Here is a 27,802-nt window from a genome sequence, read left to right on the forward strand (position 1 = left end):
ATAATTAAAAGCACTTCCATGGCCTGTTACCTCACTATACTGGAAATGGTCTTTGTTGTCATTATAGAACCAAAACTGCACAGACCAGGCAGATAAGAGTCTGCAGCTGACTGCAAGGGTTGAATTTGCATTTAGTGGCTTTTCATTTTCCAGGAGTTCCAAGGAGTTGTCGATGCAAATGAAGAAGGCCATCATTTGACTGAGAAAACAAAAGAAACCTATCAGAGAGATTTCAAAAACACTACGAGTGGCCAAATCAGCAATTTGGTACATTCTTAACAAGAAGGAGTAAAACCAAGAGACCTGCAAGACCACTGAAGACGAGGAAAGTGATGATTGCAGAATTATTCTGATGGTGAAGAGAAAAAAAACCCTCTCAACATCCAGTTAAGTCAAGAACACACACAGGGAGGTGGACGTGTCATTGCTAAAGTCTACTATCAGGAATGTAAATAGAGAGGGTTTACAACAAGGCTAGTAAAAGATTCTCTGGACTGATGAAACAAAACTGAGCTTGTATCAGAACGATGGGAAGAGAAAAGTATGCAGAAGTAAGTAGTAGTATGTAAGTAGTATTTAAGAACATTATAAAATGTGTAGGTGTCACATTTATTGTCATTTCTTTTGCTTCTGTAAGTTTTAAAAGTGCATTTTGGAAAATCTACATACCAGGCACAGATGAGATCACAACATTTGATTAAGCACAAAGAGTTTGTGTGTTGGCACAGGGGCTGTTCTACAGGGGGCCCAACAGGAAACCCGTTCTACAGACAAATTAAAATTAAAGTCAAAATGAAATCAAAACTAAACCACAACTGACATCTGCTCAGTCTGCTCACTCACATCTGTACGTTCACAGTTTGTGGCACGCACACATTTTATTTTACAACTTCTGTTTCCCTCTCTCTCCTCCTCTGGTTGTGCCCACACAGCACTAACGTCAGGATGTTGGAAGAATCTAAACGTCGCCGACATTCACCACGTGTATGAATATTCATCGCAGCTCAAATATTTCAATTTGGGAGTAAATTACGGAAATTCTTTGCAGGATGTGGGTCGCCTGGTGCAACTGGCACAAAATGAGCATCTCCTTGTGTCATGTTCACTGTGAACACAGCTTTCAAATCTATGGTTCATCCATAGATGGATCTGCTCAGTTCCAAACACTTAAATGAACTCCTGTGACAGTCTGCCCCCTCCTGGTGAAGTTGGTCCAGGACCACTCACTCACTCACTCACTCACTGTTACCACTGTATCCTCCACATGAGGGTCGTGTGTGTTTGTCAAACTCCTCTCACCTTTTCGTCCTCTGTCCACTCAGGAGTCCTGTGTCTCCTGGAGCATGATGAGGAGTACGTCTTCACGTTGCCTTGTGCCTACGCCCGCTCCATCCTCACCGTTCCCTGGGTGGAGCTGGGGGGCAAAGTGTCCATCAGCTGCGTCAAGAGCGGCTACTCGGCCACCGTCACCTTCCACACCAAGCCATTCTACGGAGGGAAGGTGCACAGGTGAGTGTGTGTGTGTGTGTGTGTGTGTGTGCAGCCACAGAGTATTAATGTTCAGAAATGTTTTAGAAAGCAAATCCTGCTGTATCATTTTTGACATTCAACAGAGACACAAGACTCCTTTAAATAAATGCTTTCCAAAGCACGAGTTTGTGATTTAGGAGCAGCACTGTGACATTTTCTAAAATATTTCCGGTGCTGTAAAGCAATTTTCAGCAGATTTGAAAAATAAAATACAGTGAAGCGTGACACAGCATGGAAGCAATAACAAAGTGAGTTGGAGCGGCTGAAGTTTTCAGTGACTGAGGGAGATCAGAGTCTTAAACTCTGTTTTGTCAACGCAGAGTGACGGCGGAGGTCAAACACAACCCGACCAACACCATTGTGTGTAAAGCACAGGGTGAGTGGAACGGCACGCTGGAGTTCACCTACAGCAGCGGGGAAACCAAGGTGATCGACACCACCAAGCTCCCAGTCACCAGGAAGAAACTCCGACCGGAGGAGCGACAGGGCTGGACAGAGTCCAGGTCAACCACGCACCTCCAGCTGAGTTTATACGAAAATGTTTCAACAGGTTGAAGAGATGACGTTGATTTGTTTTGGTTTTTTTTTTACCTGTGGCGCTTTTTTAGGTTGTTATGGCAACACGTCACCAAATCCCTGAAGGAAGGAAACATCGATGAGGCCACGGAGCACAAACACAAGCTGGAGGAGCGACAGAGAGCGGAGGAGAGGAAGAGGACGGCTGATAATAAACCCTGGACACCCAAATACTTCACTAAAGAGGTACAGCACAGCACACATTGTCTCACTTTGGTTGTTTTTCTTGACATTAACTAACGGCCAAAAGGTTCCAGGAACTAAACATAACCACAGAGTGGATGTTTGAGACAGAAAAGTAACTCATCTTCAACGTCAGGGAAAACAAGTGCTTTCAATGGACATGATGATGTTCTCAAATGTCTCTTTTGAATGATTTCTTTCTTATATGGAGCAAAGAAACCAGAAAATACTGCAATATATGAAAGTGTGTTTCAATTATTAAAAAAAACACTCCAACAAACGATTAATCGATGATCAAAATAGTTGACGATTAAGCCCTAATGGTGCATGCTACAAGTTAAGAAAGACAATTACAAAGTGCTCGGAGAACATGTCTGTCAACACTGGTGTTCTAACTAACCAACACAAACCAACTAAACCCTCACTGACATAAACAAACTCAATCCAAAACTCTTAATCGACCCAAACCAACATCAAACCACCACTTTTTTTTCTCAACAAGATCATAGAAACATTCAGTCTTTATTGAGAGAACAGGCTGTGGAATGAAAGAAGTGGAGCTTCAGAGTCCCTGCTGTACCAGGTGATCTTCATCAGGAGCTCCAAAACAATGACACTGTGACCGATTAGATATCAGCACTGTTCATGTGTTCATCTATGTTAATAAACATCTCATTTCCCTCCCACACACACACACACACACACACACAGGGCGACGGTTGGATCTACAACAACCCACTGTGGAAGTCGACCTGACGGCAGAGCGACTCCGCGCCCCCGACGACCGAGACCCCGCCTCCGCGCGCCGAGGACGGGGGTCAGGGGGTCAGAGTGGAAGGCAGCGGTGTCTTCCACTGACCTTCAGACTCAAACTACCAACTCTTATGGGACACACTCTTCAAAGAAGCAAAAGGTGCCAAAGGGATGTCCACTGTTATGAACCAAGACCTTGGGACAGAAGTACATTTTTATATACAGTTAATAGTATTACTATTCAAAGTAGAGTATTTCTATTTTTCACCTTGCCAAGGCCTTTTTTGCACATGCACAGTAATGACATTAACCACCGGTTTGATCTTTTCTTTTCTCATGTTTTGGTTCAAAGCTTTCCGTTTGTCACGCAGCATTCGTACGAGTCAATGGACGTTAATGTTAATGAATACACATTATATGGAAGTATGTACTATAATACGTCGTTTATAAAGCACTTTTACCATAGAAATTATTTACTATTTTATATCTATGGCTTTTACCAATCAGGGTCGTCTCTAAGAGCTTTAAGGGAGATTAAAAATAACACCTGAGCAGATTTAATATGATACTCTTATTAGATGATGTGTTTATGTTATTATACAGTACAGAACGATGAGCTACTCGAAGGTAAGAGGTCCTGATTGTTTAGTCTGCACTATGAATGTATGTGATAGTACGCTACATTACCATCTTGCACCGCGTGCACCACGACGCGCTCTTTGTTTTACCCGTTCTACGTCGTTACCGTTGACACCGCGTCACCCACCGAGTGAGACGCCTCCCCATCCCATTACTACCTCTCTCATTCAGACATTCAAGCCATTAGGCACTTTTTCCGTCTCCCCTCTCCAGATAAAAACGCCGGGTTTGTTTGTGGTGAATTGTTCTAGGGCGTCTTCTAATTGTTTCCCTATCTGTGCCCTCACAGTGGCACTTGTGTAATTAAGCAGCCGCCGCACACGCAGTTAATGCTTCTCCTTAGGTCGCCCCTGGTGATGAATATGGATGAGGCTCGCTCTCATATCTGTGTGTTGCTGGAAGGTTCCCTCTGTGAAGACGAGAGGAATCTACCAGAATAGCAATCACAGGGAGCAGCAGCAGCGGGAGAGGAAATGCAACCGTCACGCAACTGTAGTTTTCACCGTTTTACAGTAAACATTTGATGCATTTTGTTGACAATGTCCACATTGAATTGTTTCCCTAAAACGAAGCAAGTTGAGAAAATGTCAGTATATTCACTTCATCTTGTTCTCTGCTGAAAATGTGTTTTTATGGCCTTTTAGTGTTTCTTATTTGTCATGAACAGACATTTTACATTTAAACTCCTGCCACTTGTTTCAATTAAAGTTACTGATGTATTGTAATATTGGTATTTTGAACCAAGGGAATTTACCAGATGCCAGTTTGTAGCCTATAAGCCATAACAGTACATGGCATATTCTATTACATTCTATTCTATTCTATTCTATTCTATACTGCAGAAGAGAATGAACCTGCAACCAGTGAGAAAACTAACTGTCACCCGTTACTTTACCACAGTTTGTTCCTGTTTTATTACACTCGCCTTACATACAACTAACTAAGTTTTCTAAGTCCACAAGGATCCAGACTCACCCGAGTGGACAGTGATTGTGGATTAACGAAGGACTGACTGTGAATAAAGACCTTGTACGTTTTTAAAAATGATTTCGTCTCATAATGATTCCTGTAAAAACGCTGTACACACTCTGAGTTATAAACTCAGTGTTTTCATCCAAACTGCTGAGCGACTTCAGCATGGATTATTTAATCCTGATTCCTGAACAAGAGTTTATACTAGGGCTGAAACAATTACTCCATTAACTCCATTGTCGTATTTTGATAATCGATTAGTAAGAACAGTTTGAGGATTTTTTTTCATTATTAAATAAAGTTGTGATTTTTTTTTCAGCAAAACTAGACGAGAATCATTTCCAGGTTTGAGAAATTCTTGATTTTCTAAATACAAGCTAGCCATCATGCTAACACAGATATCTACTTCTATCTTCAGAAGGCTCAGTAAAGGACACGACATTTTAAAAGTAATGTCTTTAGTAACTCTGCTCTAATTACTACCTATTCAAAGGTATGGTGTGTACAACATTTATTACATTAACACGTAATAATGTTGTAAAACTGGAAGCTATTCTAAAAGCATGGTGAACAAAAATGGCAAATAAATACAATTACATAATCAATTAGACGATAACAAAGAGATAATGATGTATTAAGCATTATGATAATTGCTGTATGGATAATATTTACTAATAGTTACTAATAATACTAATAGTCATGCTTATCATAACTGGTCAATCAAAAATGTGGTTCCAGCCAGCAAACCCTTAACATGTAAATAAAATGTTTTTGTTACACAATTAGAATAAATGGAATATATTTGTGTTCAGGGATAAAGAAAAATTATAAGAAATCAAATTATACCACATTTTATAATTAACTATCCGAATTAAAGGTCCAGTATGTAACATTTAGGAGGGTTTAATGGCAGAAGTTGATTATACTCACATGTATATTCCAAAAACATGCAGATTTGAGGATTAGGCAAATTGGACACTCTAAATTAACCGTGTATGAGAGACTGAATGGTTGTTTGTCTCCATGTGTGTCCCTGTGATGGACTGGTGACATGTCCAGGGTGTAGACCGCCGACTGGGATTGGCACCAGCAACAATAGAATTCCACTGAGTTTCATGAGGAAACAGTGTTTCAGGAGCTTTTAGCAAGAAGAACTCAAATACAAAGGAAGGTTGTACTGTGACATCACCCGCACACGTGCCCACACGAGAGCATGCTTCCCAAACTGTGCATTACACCACTCTCTGTACATACTGTTGCTGAATCTTCATTCAAAGGCTAATGCTGCCATCAAGTGGTCCACTTGGTCTTCCCCTGCTTCAAAATCCAGATCTGCACAGGAAGAAAAACACAAAACAACGCAAACACACGGCTCCGGCCAAATGATTTCATTAAGTTTGATGAGGAGACGACGTCAATAACAACAACTTACACACGTTTTCATTGAAGAGTATATTTAAAGATGGCCGAACAGAACCACAAATGTAAAAATGTAAACTTTGAGGGTGAGCAGAGAAGCGGGGGGGAGGGGACTGCATCCAACTGAAGAGTGACAGAGAAGCACTGAGCGACTGAGGGACAGGGGAAACTTAACAGACCAAAGAAAACTCCCACGCAGAAAAACCAAAAATAGAAGGTGACAAACTGCAAGTCACACTGCTGCTTAGTCTCCTGATGAATGAGAAATCAAAGAGCATAAGAGCCTGAAACGTGAGTTTTTTAGGGCAGTGGAATGGTGACGCGTCACGGTCACTTCCCGATGAGAGGGGACAAAAAAGTAATGGCTGTATGATATGTTAGTCTTTTCCTGTGCACGTACAGAAACTCCTTTAGTGTTGAACTCAGCGGAACATGGAGATAAAGAACAGTGCAGAAGTCACAGGTTACTGCAGATTGCAGCTGTGTCCCAACTCACAGTCCACATGTTAACAGTTCACCGACACAACTAAAGCAATCATTACTCAAACGTCATTCAAGGCTTCTTTATCTTTTTACATCAACACACAAGATTTACTCAAGAAAGTCTAGGATTAAATGGTTTTGTCGGAGTTTTTTCATCATCCACTAATCGTGAATGAATGAGGGGGGAAAAAAAGAACTCGTTCTGACCTTCTGACTATTTTTTGGACATAAACACATCACAGAGGACTTTGAGAAATAGGATATTAGCAATTTTTTTTACATTTTTAAGACAGTTGGTTCCAACAGCAACGTGACTGAGCTACACACTCGTTACCTTTTAAGACTCGCATGCAGTGTGGGGTTGGGACACAGGTCTGGAGCATCTTTACGTTCCAGATCAGATCCTCCCTGACTCCAGCATCAGGGCCTGTGTACCACTTTTCAACAGTCTGGCTCGGACTGCCTCGGCCCGGTCCACGCGCCCAGTCCGCCCCATCGATGCGGCTGATGAGCTGAACAAAACGTAGGTATAGACCGACACAAATCAACGAGGTGATGAAGACCAGTGATGAGGCACTAAGCTTTGCTCGCTCGCCTGGAGAGTTCCCTCGGACCCTCATTTATTATCACTACTTTTTACACTGAGATGCTTTGCTTCCGTCTTTTAAATCCTAGCAGCAGAAATTTACAATCTACGCAATCCATGGACAAAAGGAAACGTTTGAACTTTGTAAAAAAAAAAAAAATTCACATTCACTCGTTCAACAAAAATCTCGAGCCCCTCTGTACAAGTTATTGCATTCACTGTTCTATTTGCTGTCGTACAAAAACGAAGAGGAGAAGAAAAAAAACAACAATCACGTAAAGAAATGAAGAGGAAAAAACTGCATATTTAAAAATCACCACAGTAAATCCAATATATTATCATCCTTTTAGACATTTTCTTTACATCACATATTTACACATTAGGCCAATTGTTTTTTTTTTTTCTCTTTTACGAATCAGTTGAAAAATAAAGATCAGGGAGATGATGACGAACATTACAGATGAACTGTGCCTCGACGGTAACGTTCCTCCATGCCGCATACTCTCCTCTGTACACGCGTCAGGAACACAGTCCTCAGCTTTCACTCCTGAACCTCCTCACTCTCAGCAGGAAGTTCACATGTGCCGCGGAACAAGGTCGATGGGTCTTTGGTGCAAATGTTCCTATTTTCTCTCTCGCTTCCCTTTCACCCAAAACACCCCCCCCCACCCTCCTGCACACGCACACACACACACACACACACTGATAAGCAGTTAATTCGCGTGCGAAAAATCAACAGACACCAAAACCGAGTAGAGTAGAGCAGCCCTGTACCTTGCCACACATTCAAGTACAAAGTTAAAAATGTTACAGAAAACAAAAATAACAGGGAGAGAAGCAAGACAGCAGTCCTCAGAATAAAACGGACAATAGTTCTGGAGCGAGCCAGATATGACACTTCAAATTCCTCAACACATGGGGGCGCTGTAATGAGACGCTCTCGACAACGAGAGCCACAGAAACAGCCCGCCGTGTTCTTCTTCATTGGTGGTTGGAGGTTTCTTCGCATTTGTTTGTTTTCCTAGAGGAGTCCATCATCAGCACCATGGGGTTATTTCTTTTGTAGTTTCTTGCCTTTCCTCAGGACAAACTTGTTCTTGATGTGTCCTCGCTTTCTCTTGGCGGTCTGATTAAAAAAAAGAAGAAGAAGAAAAACAATTAACACAAAACAACAACAACAACCTGCGACTGACATAGATTTGATCAAGTTTTATGACATAACTGGAGATTAATCACAGTTTAAGGACTATAATGAATCATTATTGATTTTAAAAGGTAAAAACAAACTCAAGTATAATCAATTCAGTGTGGTCTGATATTACGGCAACAATTATTCAATTATTAATCAACTACTGAATTAATTGTCAATTACTCTGATAATTGATGAATCAGTTTGAGTGTTTTTTTTTAATAATTAAAATAAGCTTTCTGATTTTTCAGCTTCTTAAATGTGAATATTTTCTATTTTCATCATTAAAACTGAATCATTTTGGTTTGTGGACAAAAACAAGAAATGTGAGAAAATCATCATTTCCAGGTTTGTTTAACACTGAGCGACAATTTTCAACATTTTCTGACATTTTACGGACCAAACAAGTAGTTGATGAATCGATGATGAAAATAAACTGTTGGTTGCAACACAATATATCATATAATATTCCTACAATGAGTCATTCTGCAGTTAAATCTGTTGTCAGCGATGTTGTTTTTGACTGAAGCCTGATTAAAACATGATTTTCAGCCCAATCATCGCATCGCCAACACGTTTTGTAATTCGTCGCCAGTCAAGTTTAATTGGTCAGCAGCCAAGTGTGAAATCAGGCTAAATGAAGCCTAAGGAAAGTGAAGTGTTCATAAGTGCAAGTGAAAAGACAGAGTGAAGATTATGGTTTAAAAAAGTTAAGTGTTGAGATAAACCTCAACTACATTCAGTGGGATTTTCAATATCCAGGAGTCAGAAAAGGCAAAATCAGTCAAGATCGGGGTTTTGATGATTAGGTTTCTCTTTCTGTTTTTTGGTGCCCTTTTACTTCTCTGCTAAATGATAAATGAGTCTATTTAAAAGTGGGAGACAAAATGAATCACCGAGGCATTGGGATGCGACATGAATCATTAAACGGATGATTCATGTCGTCCATTATCTTCCCTCTTACCTTTTTGGAGGTGTACTTCTGCTTGGGCGCGACGCTGCGAGGCTTGTGGTCCAGCGGCTCCCTGTTGTCCAGGTTCTTCACCTTGTAGATCCTGACCAGCCAGTGCTCCGAGGTGAACGCCTCCTCCAGGTGCTTGAACTTGATGTCCTTGTTTCCGATCTCGGCGTTACGTGTGCGGTCGAAGCCAGGTGGCGTCCGGAAGTCCAGCTGGGAAAAGTGGGAGGGTTTGTTATTCGCCTCATTTGCAGGCAATATTCGACTTGAAAGGCCTTTTAATGTAATATCGAATGACATTTAATGCACGGTTCATAATTCATGTGTACATAATTACACAGTTTGACCTGAAAGGGGATCCGCAACAGAATGGATGGATGGATAAAGTGATTTTTTAGAGCTGCAATTATTACTACACAAATGGATGAGTCAACTTTTCTGTCATTCTGCCAAAACTGCCATAAATTAATTTAAAGAATTCCTAATACATTCTGAAGGACTTTCATACAGGGAAGTGAAGCTTTTTAAGTCTTTAAAGATATGCAGATAAGTGAGGAATAGTTTGGCATTCTTAAATATTCCACATCGTACCAAGAACGATATGATAGGAAAGCTAATGAGCAAAAACTGAAAGAGTCCTTTAAAAGAGACATTTAAAAAAGGAAGAGAGTCGACCATCATCTCATCTTATTGTCATCTTATTTTCGGAACACAAGGACAAACAGTTCTTTTATGTTTTGCTGCTCTCTGCGTTACCGTCTGCTCCTCTCTCAGCCTCAGCCACCGTCTCTCTGTCCTTCTCACATCGGATTGACCTTGTCACCTTTTATTCTAAAAGCCACACACTATCGTCGCCCCAGTGTTCCCCCACTGCCCCGGCGCTTTTCTTTTCCGTTTTCCTCTCCCTCCTGTTCCATTTTCCAGAACCTCCAGAAGAGGCACGAGTATGAAATATTAGATCATCATTAGCCTCAAACGTTTAGTCTCTCAAGACGTATTCATTAGTGTTTTTCAACTCTATTCAAATGTGGAGAAAATGAGATACATGTGCAGATTTCTGTGACCATGAATTTATTGTATTTATTATGTACTCTCAGGGCTGCTGCTATAACCAGCCTCATCAACTAAACTGTTTTTCTTTTTGTCTCCTCCTGACGTCCTCTAAGGCTTTATATCACGATGTCACATCCAGTTTCAACAAACCTAATCTACTGTCCCGACACCAACACTTTGTTTCTGTGTGTCTTTAACCCGAGACATTGTTGTGAGCGTCTGCATCGATTGTCCGGGTTACATCTCGAGCAGGGACGCGAGCTCCTGCTGAGAACAATCCCTCACATCTCTCTCTGCTCCTTAACGGACAGGAGAAGCCGTGGCACATTTCAAAGCGTCTGCCAATCCTTCACATTCCTCCTCCATCCCGTTCTGTCCTCCGACTCACCACCGTCTAAACCTCAGGAAATCCCACCAGCATCTCTTAAAGCCCTGCTCTGCTCCTCGTCTGTCAGCCTCCTCTGCTTTCAGATACAGTAGCGTGAAGTTTTGCGACTACAGTAGTGACAGCTGCTTGTTATTTCTGATCCGAGTATAGACCCAGAATGTGTTTGCATCTACGAAGTGGATCACAACTCCACATTTTTATCTCACACAGACGGAAAGGTTACTGAATAGATGCAGACATGAAGAGTTATTAGTGAGTAAGTGTTGAGTTGCACTTCTCCCTGCTCCTCACCTGCATTTCACCAAATCGATAGTAGGACATCTTGTACATGAGGCAGTTGAGCAGAGTTGGCGATCCAGCCTTATCCACTCTGAACTCCCCCTGTGGCGTGAAGTAGTCGCTCTCCTACAGAAAGCAGAGAACAACAGTGAGGTCCACGGCGTCGGGAGATGGAGAGAATCAGAATAGGCAGCAAGAAGTGGCGGTGGGCGGACTGAGACTGAATGTGAGGATTTGATGGGACTAACTCATAAGCACTGGCGCTTGAACATAAATGAGTAACATCAACTATATCAATTAAAGCAAAAATAAACCGCTGTCCACCCACTATTTACCATACATGGTGCTGTTAATCTTCCTAAGTGGCTGTGAGCACGAGAGAAACGCAGGTTATTCTCATCATTTAAGTCCAAAATAGCACATTGTGGTGACTTCTTGGATAAAGTGTGTGACAGCAGTTGAGGTTCTAACGCCCTATTTATAAGACGAATAATCACCTGCATCGTGCTTTGATGAATTCGCTACACTTTTAGGTCTGATTTAATAAACTCAATTGTCAAAAGGTAAATTAGCTACAGTGGGTACAAACGTCAGTGTAGTACAATACCATTACAGGAACGTAAGAGTGAAAAAGAAACATTGACTTTACTGCTGAGCAGGTGCTTACTACACAATTTCCTGAGGAAAAGCTGCTGCAACACGCGGCGTTTTATTCCCCCCCGCCTCGCACTCACCCTGATGTCCTTTGGGTGCTCCCCCTCCGCTATCCTCACCATCCACAGGAACTTGTTTATGTCGTCGCCCGAGTAGCCGATGACGCCTCCGAAGATGATGAGCACGTAGTCCACGTCCAGCGACCTCATGATTTCGTAGGCCGCGCTCTCGTTGGACGACATGGCTTTCCCCACCTGAAAACAGTGGTGATTCATGCTTTAGTGGTGTGTGTGTGTGTGTTCTCCGTTTCACAAAACAGCGCTTCAGCACTGCCACGGCAAAAAAAAACAGGAATCATTACAAAGAGATCCATCATTGCTGCTGGAGAGACGACAGGTGGCAGGTAGAAAAGAGAAAGCTAGAGGGCTTTAACAGAGTTAACTAAAGACATCTTTTTTTTTCCCCATTTGGCAGCACACGCACATTACACGCACGCACGCGCACGCACACACACACACTGACGGCAATTAAATCCCTGTACAGTGTAAATTCGATGGGAAAACTTAAAACAAGATTATCTGACTTGTTTGAGGGAGAGCGGTTTTATACACTTTAGCAATTATGTTAAAAATTCAATGAAGAGCTCGCTAATCGTCCAGTGGCTGCTTTATGGGAAATGTTTGCTTCTCTATGCCTGCATGAAAAAAGCTAATCAGGAAGTTGGGAAACAGAGCAAAGAGACTCACCAGCGCTATGTGACTGTTGTTCCACGTGTTATTATCCACCAGCGTGGTCCTGTTGGCCATGCCGGCTATCTGGTAACCGTAGTCCCACCATGACATGACGCGCACGTGCTCATCGGTGTTCTGTCTCAACCAATAGTAAGCCTCCCTGAAGTCATCCAGGATATTCCGTGTCCTAACAAGGGAGAAAAAAACCCAAAAAAACCATAGTGTTGACAGGTAACGGTGTTGACAGGCATGTGGCAGCGTGGGTTATTAATATTTCAGGTCTCACACTGAATAAGAAGGGCACCGACAGTTGAAAATAGAGCATCCATGCATAATAAATGTGGGGTACAAAAAAAAACCCACCTCACACTTAGTAGCGTGTGAGGTGCAGTGTGACAGCGACACAGCGCCCGGTAGCACACTTTAACCATTGTCTTACAACTGCTGATGTACCGTTCATTTATGGATGAGAACTTGAGTCTACAATTTAGTCCTGGCCTTCAAAACTTCCTCCCTAACGCTTAAAGGGAATAATTATGCCCGTAACGACTCAGAGAGAATAATAGAGCTGCCTTTAGTAAATTCAGCAATCATCCGCAGACGGCGTTTCCTGTGACCTAGAAACACGGCGTTACACAATCGTCTTCAAGCTCATAGGTGCACTTACCAATATTTCCACAACACTTTTATTATGAAATATACATGTGCGCCCTTTCTATCCCCACTGCACTGTGTGTTCCGGCACACACACACGCATGCATGCACGCAGAAGCTCATTTGCACGCAAGGTGGAGCCCTCCATCGTTCTACATCATGGCCTATTACTAGCAGCTTAGCTCCAGTCTTTGTAGTTATTTAAAAAGCCATGAATGCATTATAGCATAAATATGTATGAGTGTGTGTGAGTGTGTGTGTGTGTACTCTGTACCCGTCATGGTTGTATGAGGCCAGCACCACGCTGGGACTGGAGTAGGCGTTGCTGGTGACCCACGTGCAGTGGACGGCAAACATCATGAGCAGCATCAACATCAACATGGTGACGATGGACTTGATGTTGGGACCCAGACCCTCCTCTGCCTTCTCTTGCTCCGACACATGTTTGCGCACCTTCCCGGCCTGCAGGGGGAGACACGACACATTCACAGTTCGAGGGGGGAGAAGAAGATTGAAACACGGATTCCTGATGTGAAATATTGAATGAACTGATGGTATATTAGAGCATCCTTCAGCTCTATGTTACTGTCTGACGACACCTCACTGGGGATTGTGAGATGAACCCTGTGATTACTTGATATTACATTACAGGAGCTGCAGCAAGGAAAATAAAAGCTCAGTGCTCCGTATGAACGTGACCCATCCAGCAGCAACTCCAATTACTTTCTTGGAAAGTGTGGCTCAAAAGGAGCAACTGTCACAGTTTTCCCACACTCACCTGACTCCACCCCCACTCTCCCTGCCAAGACACGCCTCCTCATCAAGCCAACACCACTCACCTGTGATCACAGGTGCTCCTCATCTCCTGCAATCAGCCCTCCCTATATTCTCCAGCCTGCCTCTGCCTGATCTCACCTCACCACGTTCCTGCCTGAGCGTCTCTGGCTTCTGTCTGTCTGTTCCCTGATGAGCCTTCGCATCCATGCTGATTCTTCGTCTCACGTCTGTTTGCCATTTCCTGTGCCACTTCCTCTGCTGTGGTTTAAATAAAGACCGTTACCGACTGTCCTGCGCTGTACTGTACTGTACTGTGCTGTGCTGTGCTGCACTCGGCTCCGTACTACACCCGTTTCAGCAACGGCAGTGAAATAAATGAGATGGAGCAAATGAAACGGGCCGCTGACACTGCTTCAGAGTGTGAAATCAAAAATGTTAGTGAGTCACATGCACAAACTGTCATTTAAAATTACAATTTTAAAAAGTGTGTTTAACTCTCCGATGTCAACACCTTCACTTTGCAGTGGCTTTTCTAATCAAAGACGCGTCGTATGAACAAACTGGACAGTCATGAGTTAATGTTGTTTGTATTCCGTCTGAAAGCATTTCTCATCTCACAACATAAGCAGCGCCTTGTTTGTTTTATTCGAGTGCGTTATTTAACTTTATCTTTCCCGTGCAGAGCAGCAAGGATGTTAAATAATAAACGACGATATCGTGATTTTCAAACATCGTTTGTTTTTATATATATACATATATACATATATATATATATATATATACATATATACACACACACACACACACACATATATATATATACATATATACACACACACACATATATATATATATATTGTTCTTCCTGCTGACGTCTGGCATCCACTGCAGAACAGACTCAAGAACAGTTACTTTCCGCTGGCCATCAGACTGCTGAATTCCAAATAACAATTTAGCAGTCGTCGTCGTCCCCCCGACACTATCTGTGCAATATTTAACTGTTTTCTTTCTTTTTTCTATTTTCATATTGCTGCTACAGTTTTCATTCCTGTTTTTCTTTTGCACTACTTTTATATATATTTATTACATAAAAACACTTATTTATTTTTTATTAATCATAGGATGAAGAGTTAGATACATGTATAGACATTTACAGTAAGATAAAAGACATTTCCCATCAAAACTCATAAGTGACAAATTTCAATGCTATGTGTTGGTTTCTTATCTGCTGCCAAGCAACGAAATTTCGTTGCCAGTTTTCACTGCTGTGTTTTCTGTGCAAAAACAATAAAAGGAAGTCTAATATATATATATATACACATACATATATATATATATATATATATATATATATATGTATATATATATATACACATATGTATATGTGTATATATACATAGAAATGAAGCGAGCGAGCTGAAATTGTGGCAACAGCATCAAACAGTTGCAGCTGAATCACAGTTGACTCGGTTTAATCAAATGTGGTGGAGTGTGAGGAGAGAAACTGACAAATTCTAACCCCAGAAGGTGCAATAAAAGTGTGCAACTACACTAAATAAAACAAAAACCATATCAGCAACTCTTGCTTCAAGACACTTTTTTTTTTCAATTTTAATTCCACAGCCCAAATCTGAACACTGTGACAAAACACCATTCATCCTTTTATAACCGCATAAAGGATTACTACTACTACTATTACTGCCCTGACCTTGTCGTAGAGATTCCCAGAATTCCTCTTGTCGTCCTCGTCGCTGCTGTCCTCGGCGGGCGGCTTCTCCCTCTTTGTGTCGTCTCCCATGTAATGTTCAAAGACGCTGGAGAACGCCACCGCCGACAACATGCACACCACCGGAGTCAGCGTCAGCATCAGTCGCACCATCACGCCGGCAAAGTAGACGGCACTGATGGCGTACAGGGCCACTGTAAGAGGAAGAGCGGGGGAAAAACAAGATGAAGACAAAGAGGAAACGAAGGCGCGAGTGTGAAGGAGAGGAGGCAGAAGAGTGTGAAAGGGAGATAAAGACATGGAAAAGAGAAATTAAGTAGCTAGAGTAACACTGCGTAATCATTCTGGGTGCGCTGGGTGCAATACAAAAGCCTGAATAGAGAGAGTTGTGGTTGCTCTCTGTCCTTGAGAGGAGCCAAACCCAGCTCAACAGGTGCACGGCTAATCGATAGCTGTAATTGGCTGATTAAGTCAGAGGGAGAAACAGGCTGCTGAAGGACTGCGTTGTAAGCGCTCCGCGGTTCTCGGTGCCCTTGATCCGGGCGGTCTTGTGTTTTTGTAAAGAAATGGTGTTTTGAAAGCCGAGTACTTCACACACCTGCAGACAAAGGAGGTGCAGGTGCTGCAGGGAATATTTTACTCCTCATCAATACACGGCCTAGCTGGGTTTTAACTGGCTGTTTATGTGCGGTTTACAACTCACACATGGTAACCAGGACCAAGGACAGCCGACAGACCGCAACGGTCACTGGCTTGTGCCCAAACTTAGGGTGGGGGGAAAAAAACATTTAGAATATGAAAAACACAGAAGACAGAAAGGGAGACGTATAAGACGACTATTGATCAAAACGTCGTCTCCAGGATTTAACCACGCCCCCAATGAGAGGAGACAAAAAAAAACACAGTGTTGTGGTCGTAGCCGTTGCAGCACGACTACACGTTACCTCCTCCCACTAACCTGAAGCTGCTGCTAATAGTAACCACGGCAACTGCTGATTTGGGCGACACACCGAGCAAACTCAACCCCCAACCCCCCCCCCGTGCATCACTAAAATCACCAGCGTGGGAATATTTTGCATTCCCTGTGAGTTCTGTCAACAACATTTGCATTGTTGATAAGAAAACCACGCTGTGCACATGAAGTACAAAAACAATTCCGCTAACACAACTTCCTCAAAATTCAACTCACGGTTAACTGTGATAACTAGTGCTATCGGCGTGTTTATAGCATCAGACATGAAAACGCTGGATTTAAACATTTAATTAGCGTACCGTACACATGCAATGAAATGCCAAGCAGGTCACATCTTACTACAAAGGTGTTTCCATGTATGAACATGTTATTGGAGGTCAGAGGTCAGATTGAGTGACCTTGACAACAGATTGCTGGACCTTCAGAGCTACATGACTCTCTTTTTTACAGTTAGTTTCCACTTGGCTGGTTATTGTTAATAAATTAGACTAAACTAGACTAAAAATGGCAGCCCCATCTGTGCTAAAAGAGAAAAAAACATCGGGAATTGAACCAAATTGAAAACTACAACAGGGAAAAAGAGGAAGAATTAAAGGTAATGTATGACTGACCAACCAACAGACAGCAATAGCAAATAGCAAAACAAGAAGTGATTAGGGAGCTAGGTTTTTGCTAGGTTTACTGATAATAATAATAATAATAATAAAAGTTGTGACACAAGGAGTCACCGAGGAAACCAGGGTTTGTGTGAAGCACATTCACTATTTCTCCAGAGAGAGTAAGAAACGATTGGACCCTTTGACAAAAACGGGATTGCCCCACAATGTGTTCATTAAACAGGCAAGGAGAGAGGTTGCATTGACTTTCAAAGATGTAAAAATGTGAGAATTACAGAGTGCAAAATTTTGTGTTTGATGCTTAAAAAAAAAAAGCCCAAGGAACCTCGAAAACGCCACTGCTGCACAAATTGAAAATACAACCTGCAGCTTCAGACAAATTCAGTTCATTTTGGATTGAGAAACTTGGCAGCCGTTGGAACAGAGGTTACAGTTGAGGCAGAAGCTCGTGGGGTAGCGTAGTATATAAAGCAATGCTTTCATTCCACACCACGCTGCAGCTCATCCTTTTGGGAAATGAAAGTCTGTAAAACTTTATGGCAGTTCGTCTCGAGGAACGGGACGATAACGTTTTCACATTTTATCCCGACTAAAATCATGATGATTAACAATATTATTGGGAAACCAATAAAATATACCTTACACTTACTAGTAAGAAAAGAGTTCGGCTCTCATGTGACATCAACGGTTTCGCCATTAACGACTATCGCGATAATGGAAATCCACCTCGGGTCCACTCACTGTGAGAGCTTTTACACGGCAACGTGTGATTAAATAGATCCATGTGTTGTTTGGATTTAAAACACCTCTGGAACCAAGCACTTCTCCAACTCCATAACTCCACACCAAAGGGAACATTAAAGTCTTTGAAGCATGTTTTTAAAACCTGCAGAGTTGGGGAATAAAGATCAAATGTTCCTACCAAACACTCGTTCATCATTGATGTTCTTGATGCAGAACCACAGGCCTGCTGGAAAGGTGCAGACCAGGATGTGGAGATCAAAGAAGAAGGAAACCCAAGTCGTTGGCTGGTGCTCCGACACTGACGCTATGATGGGAATATGGATCTTAGCGTAGCTGTGGATGGAGGGATGGAGGGAGGGAGGGTGAGGGAGGGAGAGAGCGGATGTAATTCATGTCGAGTTGAGCGCACTGAGAGTGCCGAGACAAATTAAACAATAGATCCTCGTGATTAACTCCAGAATTATGAGCAGCAGAGAGGATAATTTAACTCCCCAGTATGTTCATGGGTAGAATACGACCAAATTTAGCACAACTGATGAGCAGTGTTTCTTTTTCTACACAGAGTTTCTGATCTGCGTGCTCCCTCTTTATTTATTACCCGCTTAAACGCAGCAGTTTGCATATGATTTTAAAGCATTTTGTGCTAACAGTTGGGGACGGACGGACATGCAGCACATTAACAACATTAACAAATCAACATCAGTCTCCAAAGAGAGAGAGAGAAAAAAAAAGAGCCTAAGTCAGCAAACAGTGGAGGAATTGATCGAGTGTGCTGCAATAGCACACGTTTCAGTGCATTTGCCGAGCACGGCGTTTCCATGTGTGCTGTAGTGTTTCCTGCACGCGTTCCCGTCGACAGTCAGTCTGAAGGTCAGCAAACTCACCCCGTGTCCCACAGAGAGTAGAAACGGCCGCTCCATGGAGCGATGTATCCTAGAGAAGAGGAAAACACAAACAGAGCAGAAACATAAAACTAAATGTTTTCCCATCTCACTCTCAAAATAAAGACGCGTCGGCCCGACAGCAGGAAGTGTGCGTCGAATGTTAAAGGCGAGCGAGAGAGCGAGAGAGAGAGAGAGAGAGTTCAGTTACAGTAAAAAGAAACTAAAACTTATGAAAAACTTTAATTTCACCGTCCTTGAATGTATAAAATATTAGACCAAGCAAAAAACATCTGACCTGTGGGCCAGGAAAACAAAGTGTAGCAGATACTGCATGAGCACAATGCAGTGCTTATTCTCCAGCTACTGTGTGACAAGAAATAAATGAAACAAAAATACTGCATAAATGAGGTCATTTACATCTACTTACTTAACGCCGCTGAATACAGGTTTGTGAACATCATGTTTATTTAACCTCAGGGATACATATTATAGACTTTTATTGAGACTGAACGCATATATTTAGCTTCATTACAGATCGAACAGTCAAAGAGTGCAGCTAATCTGCTTCATCACCACTGTACGGGACGTGGCGGGATCTGATTTTGACTGACAGCGCTGGCATTCTGCAAACAAACCTCCAGCTGCTGCCGTGAACAGTCGCTAAACTAATCTGATAGAAACACAGACACTCTTTAGACACAGAAAATAGGTCTCCAGTGCCTGTGTGAGCATCGAGATGAGCAAACTCCGCCTGACGACCCTCAGACGAAGCCGCCGATGCCCAGAATGGATTCTATTGATGGTTCTTAATTGCTGGAATTGACTTGTTTATAAATGTAACCAAAACCATTTAAGCTGCAAATGAGACTGCACAGGGCATTTTTATGGGCACATTCAAATGTCTTATTTGGGTTAAGCTTTGATCTAGAATACATTTCAGCAATGTACTGCTGCCTTGGGGCGCTCACAGCCACTTACACACCAACATATGCATTAAACACACAGACAAAATAATGAGCCTCAGCGCCACAAAATGTGTGACTTCTGCCTCACAATATTAACGACTGAATCATGTCCTTTGTTACTTTTAAGAGATTGTGAAAAATATGCTTATCTTGACGGTGTCATAATTAACGTCGTAAAAATACGGAGCCCTAATATGATCACGTTAACGCCCTCGGGCAAGGAAAAAAAAAAAAAAGGAGAGAAAAAGCTGCAAAACTGGAGATGGAGACTTTTTCGAGAGGTGATTTAAAGGATGAAACTGATTTAACGGATCAATACTTGGCTCTGTGTTCAAGATGCCCACCCAGCTCCTCTTTTTTTGGATCCATCTTTTATGAGATGAAAATGTCTGACGGATGAGGGAAGGGGACATGCTGCAAAACTGGCTTTCAACCAAAGAGTTGCCGACTCCCCCTCCTCAAATCAGATGGCAGACAGATTGCGCCGCTCGCCGCACGGACACGAGTGGCTGGCTCACTTCTGAATTAGTGTAAGGATGTAAATAATATGCACATCTTTGCTTTGGGAAAAACACCTCACTGCAAGTGTTTGTATAATGGTGAAGTTTTTGGTGAAAAGCTACAATACGATGCCAGGTGAGCGGCCATTTGTCAGGGCTCATTATACACTATAGAAACACAACTTAAACGGATAAGTGAACGTCCTTCCTGCACAATAAAATATATTAGGCTTCTCTGGACCAGTCTGAGCTAATAAAGGAAGTAAAGCCAAAGGTGTTTTACAATAGTTTCAGTGGAGAATTTGTGCTCTTGAATGCTAGACGCTGCATTTCTTAATGCTTTTATAACGAGAAAAAAAAAGCCATGAACACTATATTCTAGGCCAAGAGGCAGAATTTGTCACCCTAAATCTAAACACCTCAGCAGAAGACAAACAAAATTACTAAAACAACCTCTTAGCATAATAAAAGGGCCTATACATACGGAAATAGAACGTTTTTCTTTGTCGTTTTGAAAAAAAGCTTTTCTGTAAACCAGGTCTTTATGTGTCACTGTAGTGCTGCTACACGTATACATCATAACTATTTTTAAATAAAGCTTCATTAGAATAAGTCTACACTGCAATGGATACAGTCACTGAAACAGAGACGGGGGGAAAAGGACAGAAAATAAAGGTCATGATAATGTGAACAGACCAAACAATCTCCAAACACAAGAAGAGGACGATGACAACAACGCTCCTACAACTCATGCTCTCGAATGTAAGAGCATGAGTGGCGTGGGATTATGACCTGATCATCGCGTGGGAGCCGTTTTCAAGAAATCCCAAAATGCAGTTTCTGTTTGGCTCCAGGGCAATTAGGAAACTTAAGTGGATTCACTTAGACTTGTTATCATGTGGAAAGTCCCTAAATTGGTTACAGCCTCACAGCTACTACTCTAAATCTGTAGTGTCACGAGAGACGGATTAAACAGATTACAGGGCCGTTCAGAGAAAGCAGGTGCTACTATTGGCTGCAACTACGGGATGAAACAATTCAACGAGTTATCCAGCGATGCCGCCTACTGCGACTTTAAGGACACAACCATGAGGCCTCCGCTGGGGCCCCTACACACAGACAGAACTGGGGGGAAAAAATGAGAGCGAGAGCCAAACATGAACAAGGACAAAGATCAACTCGCTGGCGGCGCACACCAGGGTTCAGCAACACAAGGGGAAAAAATGTCATAATGGTTTTAAAAGCTGCACCAGTGTCCGTCAGTTCTTCACGCAGATCATTTGCCTTCTGGACTTCATTTTCTAATAACCCAAGTTTGAATGAGCAGCTCGTTTGGAAGGAGAGGAGGTCAAACCATCGAACCCTCGTGGGATTTACAGCAGAGTTAGTGCATGTATGAAATTCTACTCAACTGATCCTTGTACTCAAGGCTATTTTACACACTGAACTTGAGTTTTTCAGTGTTGCTACTAACCATCTCCTGCTTTAAAAAGACCCAAAACAAAACAGGATTTAAACAAGATTTAGTAAATTATCATGACTGGAAAAATGAATTAAACATACGACTGGGCCATTCATCTTTACTATAATTTATACACGACATTGTCTCATATATTTATCCTTTTACTGGCTGCCAGTAAAACGTTATTGCTTTCAAGCTGGGAACAAATGACGATTATCTTGACACTTATAGGATGAGAGACAATGGAGAAAATGTCCAACAGTTTCCCAGAGCACATGGTGACGAGTTCATATTGCTTTCTGTGATCTCGAGTGTAAAACTGAAACACACGCAATTTATCTCGACTCAAAACACTGACAAGCAGCAAACTTTCCTGAGGCTGGAACAAAAAAAAAAAAACATTCTGCTTTTTTTCCCCCACTCACTATTTGACATTATTTTTAGACGAACAAACAACGATTTAATTCCAAGGACAAAGTATAACACACTTTACGACGACAATGGATAATGTGACTACATGTGACGAGGACATACAGACCTGTGTACGTGAGATAGATGACTGTGAGGAAGACCACGCCGGCAGCAAGAGAGACCCCGAGGAAGAACAGTGTTTGGAACTCCTGTCTGGTTAGTCTGTCCTTCAGGTATTGCAGGAAGGCATAGGCTTGGAGAAGTGCAAACACACCTGAGAGGAAAAACCACAGCGAGAAGCGAAAGAATGAGCAAACAAACAGAACGAGCAGTGCATATCTGAGGAGGGCCTGATTCATCCCGCCTCCTGTGGGGCCCAGGGATGGTAAAGAAATGCCATTATTTGTTTGGCAGAATTCAAGACAAAGCAGTTTGGGATTGCCCCTGTTGGTTGTTCATGCATATGTGGAAGAGAAATACTGTGGAGTGTAAAAAAAACAAAAAGAAAAACCCACATTCATTTTAACTCGCCTCGTCTTTCTTTATGCAGCCCCCTTTGGTCACGCTTCTTTCCCCCCCACAATATTGCTCTGTCACATTTTCTCCTGTGAGCCTCTTTTTGTTTGTCTGCTGAATTTGATATGGGAAAAAAAATAAATGTGAAGCCTTGTTTCCATCCGTTTCGTCACCTCCCATCTTTCTACAAACCTTGTGTAAAATAGCGTTTCTCCTCCTCTGGCCCACAAAGACCCTACAGCAGGTCTCACCCACGGTGCTAAGACGCTTGCCACTCTCTGCCTCAGGGGCTGATATGAGAACAGTATCGACAGGTCCGCGGCTCTGTCGTCCCCGTCCCGTCTCCCACTGCGCTCAATGAATGCCACCAGCAGATGTTTTGAACAGCTGCTTCCCCAGCACCATAAAAACACACTTGCTCTTTAGATGATTTGTGGTGGAGCATTCTTCAAACGCTCTCATGATGCCGTTTGTGCAGTAGACAGCCAGGAAAAACAGGGACCCTCCGAACATACGTGTGCTGCAGAGTAAAGAGAACTCTCTGAAAAGGTGCTCAGCCTCCTGAAGATGTCGGGGACAGTCCTCTCTCTCTTTCTCTCTCAATCTGGATGTATACGAACACAAGCACTGTGCACAAGAATATGCACCCGACCGTGCTGTCAGGCAGCAGATGGGCCCACTCAAGAGGCGAAACGGAACAAGCTTTAATAAACTACCCGCGTGCCAAAAATGAAAAAAGTACTTTAGTGCTAAACCCATGTAGAAATTGCTAAGTTATTTCTATTGGATTCTCCTACAGGCGCAGCATAACTGACAGCATCAGCACAAGGGGATTCAATTCCCACAACAGCCAACTAAGCTTAAGTGTGCGTCGACGGTGCTGTAAGATGCTTTGGATAACAAGACGCAAAGTGGCTTACGTACATATATATATATATATATATATATATATATATATATATATATATATATATATATATATATATATATATATATATATATATATATATATATATATATACATACATATATAAATATATATATATATACACATATATACATACATATATACATATATATACATATACATATATACATACATATATACATATATATACATATATACATATATATACACACATATATATACATATATATACACATATATATACATATATATACACATATATATACATATATATACACATATATACACATATATATATATATATATATATACATATATATATACACATATATATATACATATATATATCCTCTGTGAGGCATATATTTGTCAGCAGTGTCGAGGCAGGTCAAACGTGGATGTGAAAGCTTTGAGACACAAAAGTTGTCCATTTAGACAATGAGCAGACACACAACGCAACATTAGCATTTAAATGGGGGTCGTATAAGGAAAATTATGACCAACATTCACACTCTTTTCACACGCTATTGAATAAAAGGTTAAAAACTGAATGAACCTAATTCTTCAAGTACTGCAAGTGCTTAATAACTTGTAGGGAACTACGTTGTTAAGAGCATTGACAGTGGACCTGTAAAACACAGAGGTAGAGAGGGCGGGACCTACCGGCAGCTGCCATGTGCTCACTGGTCCTGATTGGTTGGAACCCAACGAAAGGGACCTGCATCGACAACACTAGACCCACAATGAAGAAGGTGCTGTATGCTGTGAAGAGAGAAGAGACGATCCACATCAGATGAGATGGAATATTCAATATAGTCAATTTCACAAGAGACAATCTACCACACTTCTACCAACAGTCAAGTTTAGGTTCCACTTTGGGAAATGAACCTCGGCCCTCGTATTAAAAGTCGACTGATTTTCACTGTCGCACGTCAGAGGGAGTGAATTCAATATCCCTAATTCAGTGATATTTAATGAGAAAATGGGAGCGGACTCGCTGCATGAGTGACGGGGACGCCTGAAGTGAGACGACAGCGCAGCTCCCACCTTTGAAGCCATGAGGAACCATTTCGCAGACACACCAGCTAAATTAAGATTTCATACTCTTCCTGAAGAGAGCGCCACGTTTTTATTTTTTTTTTATTTTTAAGTAGTTGTGACTGCCCTTGGCAATCTTTTCCTCACACATCTGCTATTGACTCACGACGGAGAGAGAGAGAGACGAATTGTGATATAACGTCGACTGCAAGTAATTTCATTATTACTGCTGTGACTGAAAGACACCTGGCTCTGAAAAGAAGAACTGGAGGATGAGGTGAAGAGCGTGGGAAGCGCTTTTAGACCTCATGTCTTTTATGTCAACAGAATAAGCCAACAATACTTCTCAATGTACCATTTGCTGCCAAACGGTGAATGAAGTAGCTGGATGATGCTCAGGCTGCTGTGATCCTTGGGAAAAGTGAAGGCAGAAGGACATTTCCCACTCGGCGTCACAGCCTTGTGTCATCAAGTAGAATCTCTTGGTTGAAGAACAGCTAAGAGAGGTCATGTACTCATGGAATCGTATGTAAATGTCACTTGACAAAGCATCACTCATCTTAACCACAACAGCAGTGCTCACGGATAAGCCGTGTGGATATTGGAGGGTCTGACAGATTGAGCTCAAGTTCTCTGAGCCAATGGATAATGTGCTGGAGCAGTTGCATGCTCGGTGAAACCAGGATGTTCAGTGGGATAACAAGCCTGTCCTCCTCACTCGCTCTGAGTCTGGTAAATGCGGGGGGAGAGAAAGAGAGAGAGAGAGAGAGAGAGAGAGGGAGAGGGAAAAAAAAGAAGTAGCAGGTGGCTGTATTTAACGTGAAGTGATGTGTGGGAGAGCAGGTGTCTGCACCGCTGATGATGGAATGTTTATGGAAGTGAGAGATGAGCACAGACACGACTGAGTATTTGAGCTCGTTCCAGGGTCAAACACTTGGGAAACAATGTTAGGAGATGCATAATCACAGGCAGAGTTCTGTCTGTTAAGTTGACCGTCTGAAAAAAAACTTGTTTATCGCACACATTTCTGTCTTAATGGGAGATGATTCCAACTTTTCATTTCAGCGAGTGTATACGGGGGAGTTTCAGACACCAAGTCAAACACAATAAAAGTTATTGTCTCGTTTAATTGCTTGCGCTCGGGTGAGAGTTGTGTGTGTGTGTGTGTGTCTTACCGATGTAGACTCTTCTGCTGTAGCGTTGCATTAGCAGCAGCACAAACACATGCAGAGGAATCAGGTTGATGATAAACACGTAGCCTCCCCATGCCGACACCTAGAAACACACATTAACACATGTGAGTGTCAGATAAACATACGACACACATTCTTATTCATCTTCTTCAGCTTGTTTTCCTGCAGCTCTGCAGAGTGGAGACTTTCCCTTAGTGCATAGGCTTTGCAGGAAATGAGTCCAGGAAAGAAAAAACATTCATCTTTGCATCATGCATACAGCTCCAAGATTTCCACAGTTTTCAAAATTGGAACCTGGATTTAACAGAAATCAACTGTAAACGAGGTTGGGAATGTAAATATAACTAGTAAACAACATTATTATTACATAAATCCTGACTAAAACAATCAGATGTGATGCAAATACAGTTGGGGTGGGATTGACATGAATGATAAGTGACAACATTTCTAGTTAATTCTCATTTTAATTCCCCAGAAACTCCCATGGAAAGTTTAATTCACAAAGAATTTTCCACCCCTTTGCAAACACGGTCATTGTGTTTGCTCCCGCTTCTCAAACTAGAAAAGGAAAAAAAAACCTGACACAAATTGGATTAGTGGGGAAAAATACACAGGGATGTCGTCATGAATAGTTGACATTTGGAAAAACCTGGACATCAAACCTAAGACCAAGATCAGTTTATATTCAAAAGTCTGCATGGATAACACATTTTATTAAATGTCAACCAGAAAACGACTTATATTAACCTCTTAATGCAATCAAACTGTCGGCCACTTCTTATTTAACCACTTCACCGACATCTTCAACAAAACAGAATTCATACACACCATCAATCATGCAATAACGACCATTTTCATTGCTAATTTGCAATGCATTAACTATCTAACACTTAATCATCATTTGTCTGTAAAATAAAAAAAAAATCCAAATCATGTCTGAGCAATGCCAAATTATATTCAGGTTTAATAAATAAGAGAGAAATCAGTAAATCCTTACATTTGAGAAGGAAAAAAAAGCTTCAAATGAAAGACTTTACATGTTCTATGTAAAATGTGAGATGCACTAATAACTTAAAACGCTCTACTAAAATGAAACCTCAGCTGCTTTTGAAGTCCACTAATTACCACAGCAGTGGCTACAAAATGACCTCAAAAACATCACTGACAAGATAATGCAAAAGGCAAATAGAGACGGGGGAAACAAGTACAAAACGGCAAGAGTGTTCACAAACAAACAGCACGGCAAAGGAAAAGAGAGGAACTGAAAGTCCTGGGAAAGAGAAAAAGACAGAGATCAACAAAAGCAGGGGAAATGAAAAATGACTGTGTATGTGCAAACGGTTTGATCCTCGGTGAGAGCCTGTCAAAACGACTCCCATTGCACCTGCTGAGTACAATGAAGAGAGCGTTCATTACATATTCAAGACTGATAAAAAAGATTAATATGCAACGTGTTTAGAGCGAAAGAAACACTAAACAAGTTTGTTGCCGAGTGTTCAGGAACAATTATGCTCTGGCCGCCGCCTGCATCTGTTTGCTCAGATGGTGACTGTCGGTAGCATGTGGACAATTACTTCTTCAACACAAACTGCTAGCACCACTTCACTCTGGATGGAGCCATTCTGGTCACAAACAAAACACATGAAACTGTGTGATTGAGGCTTAACACAACAAACAAAAAAAAATGAACTGTATGGAGATTGTAATCCACAATCCCCAAACTTCATTTTAGCAAAATCTAACTGTAATCAACTGATGGCATCAAACAAAACTCTCCTCAGTTGCATGATAAAGGCAGAGCAGCGTAAACCAAGAGAAATAACACACTTTTGTCATGTAAAAAACAATTATTTAAATATTATTTTTGAGTCTAGTTTTTCCTTTTTGGACAGAGAGCAGCAGAGTAAAAGTAAACAGAGCTCAATGTCATGTCAGTGGATAAGGACGGCGTGACTGTCCACTTCTCCATCTCTGCAAAGCACCCCGATAGCAGCTTTACCTCCTCGTCCTTTAAGTCGGCA

The 27,802-nt window shown here is 41.8% G+C and overlaps 2 protein-coding genes across 3 annotated transcripts in view; one reads left to right on the forward strand and one right to left on the reverse strand.

Moving 5' to 3' along the window:
• The first annotated feature begins 18 nt into the window (after positions 1-18).
• Positions 19-4,728, forward strand: LOC122786938 (oxysterol-binding protein-related protein 10-like). 2 transcript variants are annotated; one of them, XM_044053484.1, is made up of 5 exons: positions 19-551; positions 933-1,509; positions 1,851-2,033; positions 2,139-2,292; positions 3,001-4,728. In XM_044053484.1, exons 2-5 carry the CDS (start codon positions 1,172-1,174, stop codon positions 3,043-3,045), a joined length of 720 nt encoding a protein of 239 aa, XP_043909419.1. In that variant the 5' UTR covers positions 19-551; positions 933-1,171; the 3' UTR covers positions 3,046-4,728. The 2 variants fall into 2 exon arrangements, with proteins under 2 accessions (XP_043909419.1, XP_043909418.1); XM_044053483.1 differs by having other exon boundaries at positions 19-1,509.
• Positions 4,729-7,974: 3,246 nt separating this feature from the next.
• The window catches only part of LOC122786422 (dolichyl-diphosphooligosaccharide--protein glycosyltransferase subunit STT3B), a 72,169-nt gene continuing 52,341 nt past the window's right edge, over positions 7,975-27,802 (reverse strand). Inside the window, exons 5-16 of the mRNA XM_044052711.1 lie at positions 25,764-25,863; positions 24,214-24,312; positions 22,234-22,380; positions 18,769-18,817; positions 18,063-18,217; positions 15,533-15,744; positions 13,322-13,509; positions 12,409-12,580; positions 11,743-11,916; positions 11,021-11,134; positions 9,295-9,501; positions 7,975-8,267 (exon numbers count right to left, since the gene is read on the reverse strand). Of these exons, the coding sequence (XP_043908646.1) occupies positions 8,193-8,267; positions 9,295-9,501; positions 11,021-11,134; positions 11,743-11,916; positions 12,409-12,580; positions 13,322-13,509; positions 15,533-15,744; positions 18,063-18,217; positions 18,769-18,817; positions 22,234-22,380; positions 24,214-24,312; positions 25,764-25,863 (1,692 nt within the window). The 3' untranslated portion in view covers positions 7,975-8,192. The remainder of the gene's footprint in view (positions 8,268-9,294; positions 9,502-11,020; positions 11,135-11,742; positions 11,917-12,408; positions 12,581-13,321; positions 13,510-15,532; positions 15,745-18,062; positions 18,218-18,768; positions 18,818-22,233; positions 22,381-24,213; positions 24,313-25,763; positions 25,864-27,802) is intronic.

Source organism: Solea senegalensis, linkage group LG20 (assembly GCF_019176455.1).
Source record: "Solea senegalensis isolate Sse05_10M linkage group LG20, IFAPA_SoseM_1, whole genome shotgun sequence".
NCBI lineage: Eukaryota > Metazoa > Chordata > Actinopteri > Pleuronectiformes > Soleidae > Solea > Solea senegalensis.

Coding starts and splice junctions, on each gene's coding strand:
- LOC122786938 (XM_044053483.1), top strand. CDS start 1,172: ATGAACTCCTGTGACAGTCTGCCCCCTCCTGGTGAAGTTGGTCCAGGA. Junction 1,510..1,850: donor TACGGAGGGAAGGTGCACAG/GTGAGTGTGTGT, acceptor TTGTCAACGCAG/AGTGACGGCGGAGGTCAAAC. Junction 2,034..2,138: donor CAGGGCTGGACAGAGTCCAG/GTCAACCACGCA, acceptor GCGCTTTTTTAG/GTTGTTATGGCAACACGTCA.